The 7,676-nt window shown below is 29.6% G+C and overlaps 1 protein-coding gene across 1 annotated transcript; it reads left to right on the top strand.

Moving 5' to 3' along the window:
* The first annotated feature begins 4,595 nt into the window (after positions 1 to 4,595).
* On the top strand, positions 4,596 to 6,591 carry LOC131046371 (transcription factor WER). Its single transcript, XM_057980111.2, has 3 exons — positions 4,596 to 4,754; positions 4,834 to 4,963; positions 5,769 to 6,591. The coding sequence occupies exons 1-3, from the start codon at positions 4,613 to 4,615 to the stop codon at positions 6,337 to 6,339; spliced, it is 843 nt and encodes a 280-aa protein (XP_057836094.2). The 5' UTR covers positions 4,596 to 4,612; the 3' UTR covers positions 6,340 to 6,591.
* Positions 6,592 to 7,676: the final 1,085 nt, after the last annotated feature.

Genomic DNA, 7,676 nt, shown 5'->3' with positions numbered 1-7,676 from the left:
AAAAGTTTCTCCAAATCACAAGTCGTAAGTGAAGTTTAAAGACCCAATTTTTTTATTTTTTTATAACTTTAATTTAGAGTAACACAATCATATCATTCTTATTAAAGAAAACATGATCATAGTTTCTTTAATAAGAATAAAATGAACATGTTTTATTTAATCTAAATAACATGATCATTTTTTAATTAAAAAACACGTACAGGGTTTTCAAATTTACTGTTGCCATGTAAGTGTTTTGTTTGTTTTGGACACTTTATTGATGAATGGCCACTAAATTATATAGGATCTTGGTGCATTTACCCACCACTCAAAATTATGGTTCAAGATAAATATCCATTAATTATTTATTGTTCTAGAGTGTATAGTGTACATGATGTAATCATTTATCCTCAATTTTTTCCCATCTTGATGGAATTCTCCCTAGTGAACATGAAACCTTTCCTTATATTTATTTCACCCCTATTAACCACCTTTTTAACTCTTTTTTTCTTCTATCCATTTCAAACTAATATCCCACACTTACAATAGTATGGGTGCTTCAAAAGCCTTAAGGTTTCTTAGGTGACTTGTGTTAAACTATAGGGTGACCCTAGTGACCTTCCTTGGAGACAAATGACCCATGTCTTGACAAGGTTGTTCTAGTCATATTTTGGTTCATATTTCAATTTAAAACCATATATTAAGACCCACCTCTTGACAAAATAGTTAATTATTTCATATTTCATTTTAAAAAATACAAGTAGAGGATGGAATATATTTATTTTTACATTTAGATACTTCATCGTCAATCTCCAAAATATAATAAAGAATAGGAAAATACCCTTAATCATAACATGATGCATCCAACAAACAAGAAAAAATAAATTCTAAACTAAGGATTCATCGGACTAGAATCCTTATTATTCTAGTAGCCATGAATCTCACACACCAATATGTCATGGAATCAAGGAGGATTTGATTGAGGAAATTCTAACTGAAATTAAGGAAAAAATACTCACACATGAATTACTCAACCAATATTTTTACAAACGAATGAGAGATGCATGATAACAAAAGATTCATGTTTAAGCTCATTCTCTCAGATGACTTCATCAAACATAGTGATATTAGAATTATAATTATAACATTCCAATGTTCTACCAGAGGACATTTGAATACTTCAACCATCTCACCTATCATTGCTCTAACTAATATAATTGTAGATACCATCTAGTAGTCCTTCCTCGTGATTTGAGTGAGTCAAGTGAAGTAATCTCCACTTCACATGATTATACTTTTTTCATTCATGAGATTGACATCCCATACAGAAAGTGATATATTGATTCCTCTACCATTTGAACATATTTTTTGTTAAGAGGAGTATATTGGTCCACATCATTAATAAGGGTGTAAAAAATGTGAAATTTTGGGTCTACCTTATTTACTTTAATGGAAATTAGATTTAGATATCAAAAAAATAATTTCTCAAGAAGTGCAAATATGAAATACTACATATTGTATATGTGTTCTATAAAACTTGAAGAAAGGAGTATAAAGAGGAGTAAATCATGATAGTTTGCCTCACTTGTGTGTAAACCCTATTTTTTCTTGAAATAATTATTTTTGCTAAAATATATTAGAGGTTTAGTCTAAGGACTCAAACTATCTCTAATCCTAGGACATTATATTTTATCGCCTTAGATTAAACCTTGCCCCCATATTTTGAGCCCTAGATATAATTTCATTTGTTTATATCGAAACATGAATAAAAAAGATAATTCACCTCATATTTTTAAAGGTCAAACAAAGTAAGATGATATTTGAATGTTACATATCTCTTAGTGTTATCTTCAAAAAAATTATATTATTTATTATTTTTAGTAATACAAAAACAATAATTGTTATTCAATATACTAGAAAAAATAACAAACTATGTCAAAAGATACTAAAAATACTACATTCAATTTCAAATGGATATCTTAATTTCAACGAATATTTGATAAAAATAATTGAAATATACACACATAAAGAAATACATTATGGTAGAATATAGGTCTAAATTTTTCTACAAGTACTAAATAAATAAATTAAATTAATAAAAAAAAGCAATAACAAATTATCAAATAGTATGTTTGCAATGATAAAAATAATTTTTGGAAAGTTCATTAAAATTATAAGATGAGTTTGTATAGAAAATTTTGGGAAGATAATTAGTTTACATTGATTTTATATTCTTAACCATTTGTTCAATATAATTATTTTGGTGGTCTAATAATGCTAAAAAGTAGGACACATTTTTGTGCTTTCACCCAACTTTTATACTTGGTTAGATGGAAGAGGGCTGGATTAGAAGAGGATACATGGATTTGTAAAGAACTATATTGACAAAAGGTAGAAAAACAATCTCAATCACTTAATTTTGAGAATTTTTGCTCAAAATTTTGTTGTGTGAGGTGTTTGATTTGGGAGCATCTTAGAGGTTGTATAATCTTGTGTCACTTATTTAAAAAAAAATTATTCATCCATTTATTTTTTTCTTTCTTGATGCATATATATTATTCTAACTAAATTTTTATTTTTTCGTAATCCTCCATTTATTTACACTAGGTTAGCATTGGTCTTCATTTTTGACCACATATTATTGTGGAAGCCTTTAAAATGTGATCAACATATCTTAAGGGGGCAATATATATATATAGTAAGATATGTCATGTTCTTCCTAGAAACAATAACCTCATTTAGACTATGTGCTAATGTATTTCAATTTGATTCAAAATTGTAAGGTTGCCAATTTGTATTGGTCTCAAGAAGGTTCATGGGGCATATTAATACATGTGATCAATGTGATATTATTACATCAAAATACCCAATAAAAGGATGGAAAATCAATCAAAGATAAGAAATGACATAGGGAGATAGAGTATTTTAAAGATTCTCTACATCTAAAGGGGCTATAAATTTTGGCATATAGATATTTTGATACAATCATAATGTACAAGGAGCTATAATATTTTTTTTTATGAATATATAAAAATAATCTATTATTTTAACATTTTGTTATTCATTCTTCTCTAAGAATCAAGCTTGTACTATGTATTTTTTTCATTGAGTTTTAATTTGTGTGTTTGTGCTATATATTTAGATTATTTGTCATTAAACCTTATATCCATGGTTGCATTAGTTAAAATCATTTGAAAATATCAAAATTAAAAGATATTCTTGGATATTTGATTCCATGAGGAAGTAAGTTGTGCACGTGATATTTATCTTATTTTTGAAGGGAATCATATTTGTATGTATGTTCAATTGAATTAAGAAAAGGAGATACATCTTCACAACTTGAATAATTTTAGTTTAGAGGTCTCGGAGGACAATATAATTGTTCAATTATTTTTAGAACAGCTATGTGCCAATATACATTGGCTGATTAATATGAATTTAATTTTTATATACATAACTCTTATAAATGAAACAAAAATCACCATATTTTTTTTGATTATTTGAAAATCAAATTACTTTTAATAATAAAATTGAAAAAGATTATTATAACACTATAAAAGCTCTCTATTATGTTATAGACACAATTAAATATCAATTTCAAATCTACATCAACTCTAAAACATTTAAAATATTATTAAAATAATAAAAATTCCAATAAAATCATGAATGGTACAATATTAAAAATGGACTCGTACAAAAATGGTCCTTCAATGGACCCAACACAAATTAATACATTCTCTTTAGGTTGCAAAGATGTCTTGGATGGATACAACAGAAAAAATAATGGAATCTTACAAAAGAAGTCCTTGAATGGGTCCTACACATAAATTAGCAATCAATGTTATAAGCTTCCTCTAATAGTAAAACCTAATATTACTATTCAAATGGCTTAAAGCTTGAAAAAGTCTGAGGAGAAATGACAAAGATGCCAGAAAAGGTTAAAAGAGGGGCTTCATAAAAAGGGTGATGCTACAGGGATAGAATAGTATAAATGATATCTAAAAATAGCCATATAAACTTACTAAATAAAATCTTAGAAGATATTTTGTGCAGTGAATCTCTTTGAAAGACAGCTGTTAGTACAAAAATGAGCAGTACATATCTTATGAAGCTTTGCATAGATTGCTTAAAGATGAGACACATTAGTGCTTTTGAGAAAGGACATCTATGGCAAATACCTCCGACCTTGCTGCCACTACATTGAGGCCTTTTCTCACCCTAAAATCACAGGCCACTGAAAAACTGGCATACTTTTTATGCTGTGACCTCTCAAATAATTGCAATGTGGGTGGTCCCTAAGACCATGGCATTTATTTCCTTTCAAGAATGTAAATGTTCTCTTTGCTTTTTTATAGATATCTACTGGAGCTACAGCCCCACAGATAAGTTTTGAGTCTTATTCACGTTATACTTTGCTAATCAAAAACATATTGGGCCCATGGAATTGCACGTTATGTCTGTTAGTAGCATTTCCTCCATGGTCTTTGTCACAATTCTGGAAAATTATAGAGAAAGATACTGTCTCCTAATTTGTTTATTAATTATTGGTAAAGAAAACTTATGGTAATTCAATGTAACAATACACAGCTTTATATATTTCTCATGGGTCCAAATAATCTTCTGAAGAAACAAAATGAGAGCCAGAGTGGAGCACACTTGCTGCAGAAAGCAGGCAATAAAGAGAGGGTTTTGGTCACCAGAGGAGGACAGGAAACTCACGAGATACATTGGTGTCCATGGCCATGGCTGCTGGTCAACCCTTCCTGATAGAGCTGGTAATTTACTCATCATTTTCCCCTTTGATTTTAGAGTGCAAAACTGCCATTTCTTAGGTGGTGGATTGAAACATTGCAGGGCTACAGCGTTGTGGCAAGAGTTGTAGACTAAGATGGATGAATTATTTAAGGCCGGGGATTAAAAGAGGCAATTTTAGTATGGGGGAAGAGAGCACCATCATTTTTCTTCATAAAATCATGAACAACAGGTAAGTAATTGGATCTCATTTTCATCTAGCTAAGAAAGATGGTGGATCTGGAAAAATTCAATTGTAATATAAAGAAAGATAGCTACACTAAAAATGTTAGGCATTTTATCTTTAAACGATAGATTTTCGGTATTAAAGTGTATGTTATTATTCAATGTTTCAGATGGCATTCAATGATTTATGTTGTATTACAGTTCATTTTTTATTTAAAAGATAGATTTCTGGTATAAATTGTGTATGTTTTTATTCAATGATTCAGATGGCATTCAATTTCTGATATCATTTGTATATATTTTTGAATGTTTCAGATGACACTCAGTGATTCATATTCTATTTAAATATGGCTTCTAAGATCAACTATGCATATTTTAAATTTTTTTGAATCTGTTGATCTGGATCACACAAAGTGATTCATATTGTATTTAAATGACGGTTTCTGATATCTACTCTGTAAATTTTTTTATTTTTCAAATGACACTCAGTGATTCATGTTGTATTTAAAGGATGGCTTCTGAAATCAGTTACATATATTTTTTAATTTTTTTGAATCTGATAATAGACTACACAATGTGAAAGATCAATCAACAAACATATATTGAATATGATTTGAAATATCAATTCAAACATATACACAGCTTTAGAAAATTGTCCCTAATTGAATACAATTCATGTAAGAAATTTGGTCTGCATCATATACATATTATGATCCAATCGTTTTATAGACCAAAAGTAGCTCTTATGATATTCCCCTTTCATGTTAACATTTTTTGCTTTGATGAATAGTGGATTTTTTGGGAGTGTGCAGGTGGGCACAGATAGCTAAGTATTTGCCAGGAAGGACAGACAGTGAAATAAAAAACTACTGGAACACTTGTCTCAAGAAAAAGGCTGCCAATAACCATGATAATCAGAGCTTAAGCGAGCTCTCTACTACTTTTGATAGCCTGCAAATGGACATTATTTCAGATGAGGTGATGGTCAATGATAGTCTTCACAAAGATATGGATTTCAGTGATTCATTTCTTCAATCCGCAGCTCCTCAAGAATACTATAACTCACTTGTGCATGAAATGGTCGTTCCATATCAGGCAACTACACAGAACTTCACCATTTCAGCAGGTGAAAATAGCAAGACAGACAGTAGCCAAGACCCAAGTCAATCATCAATGCTAAATAACCAAGTTCAGAATACAGAGATATCATTTCAAGACGATATCATTTTGATGAAATCTTATCCAGATGAAAATAATGGCTATAATATGCCTTGTATTTTAGCAAATGATGGATCAGATTCTAATGTCAACAGTAATGCAATGTGGGTATCGTCATTCAATATGTTTTCAGCAGATTTACCAGGACCGAATCTTCTACAGTAGTAATGTGACAGATCAGCTCAGTGGAGACTATGCAACAAAAAAGGTAATGGTACAGTATTATTAGGTGTTTGTTTCAGTAAAATATTCATGTTAATAGCAAGAAAATGTATGTTTACAGTTAGGGATACAAGGTAGCACATTTGATTCGTTTATGATTGCTGTTATAATACAGCTGTGTTGTCTACGACAACTTACCTAAAAGTCTAAAGTTGTATTCACATCTTTTTTTTATGAGAATTGCAGTCTACATTAAAGTGATTTTGTTTTACATGGGCAAGTGGAATTTGCTTTTTCTCATTTCTTATATGGAATGCAAAGAGTACAGTGTTTATTTCAACTCGTTTTGGTGAGAAATAACTTCAGATAAGATTCTCTCTGTCGGTAGAATAAGATAGTGATTTCCACCTTATTTTCTTCTTCTCCTGGACTGGTAGGCTTAACATCATATGCTTTTAGATGTCTTACACAACACATGTATCTGCAGTTAAATGGTCTATTCATATTGACCCAGTATTTCATTTTCTTTACTCATCAATGAGATGTAAATCATATTTGCTCATGGCAGTAGATTTTGTTTTTGTTTTTAATTGTATCACACAGCTAATCTATCAGGTTCTGAAAGCTATGCGTATTGTTTATAAAATATTAGAATATGGTTACTACAATATATTCAACAATAACAAGAGACATTTTTTATCAGCTCGGGAAGGCAGGAGACTCTTAGACATATTAGTAAGGAAGAAAAGAGTAAAGTTAACATAGGTACATAGGATATTTGCTCAAAATAGGGAAAGATTTTAATTATAGTAGTGTATGAAGGAGTTTGTCAAAGATTTAAAAAAGAGTTTGAGAAATAAAATTAGGATTGTTTATTATTATGTTTGAATATGTGTGTTATGTCATTGATTTATTAAGTGAATCTTTCTAAGAGTGTAATATGGTATGAAAAATTAAATTTTGGTATTGTTTTAGGGTGCTCTATTAATGGTTGGGTAATAAAATACATAAAGAATTTAAAAAACATTCATATCACTGATTACATAATTATGATAGGAATTAAAAGCAAAATATATAATTGTAAAATTTTCAAAATGAACCTTCTCAATTCTATGTATGTTCATTTACTATGAAAAGTTTTCAATCAAAATGAATTTCAATCTTAAAATATTCAAAAATTTAACATTGTGCGATGGCACTTTATTTTCAAAAGTGATGCAGGAGCATCCCTGGTTTTTAGCAATCTTGCATCAACCAAAAACATTTCTTTTTAGTTTGTTTTATGTTTTGCAGTTTTAGCATTTCTTGTTGCATTTTCTTGCATTTGCTCATCAGATCTT

Source organism: Cryptomeria japonica, chromosome 8, assembly GCF_030272615.1.
Source record: "Cryptomeria japonica chromosome 8, Sugi_1.0, whole genome shotgun sequence".
NCBI classification, from domain to species: Eukaryota; Viridiplantae; Streptophyta; class Pinopsida; order Cupressales; family Cupressaceae; genus Cryptomeria; species Cryptomeria japonica.
This window is presented reverse-complemented; position numbering and strand designations above follow the sequence as displayed.

Coding starts and splice junctions, on each gene's coding strand:
- LOC131046371 (XM_057980111.2), top strand. CDS start 4,613: ATGAGAGCCAGAGTGGAGCACACTTGCTGCAGAAAGCAGGCAATAAAG. Junction 4,755..4,833: donor AACCCTTCCTGATAGAGCTG/GTAATTTACTCA, acceptor GAAACATTGCAG/GGCTACAGCGTTGTGGCAAG. Junction 4,964..5,768: donor CATAAAATCATGAACAACAG/GTAAGTAATTGG, acceptor GGGAGTGTGCAG/GTGGGCACAGATAGCTAAGT.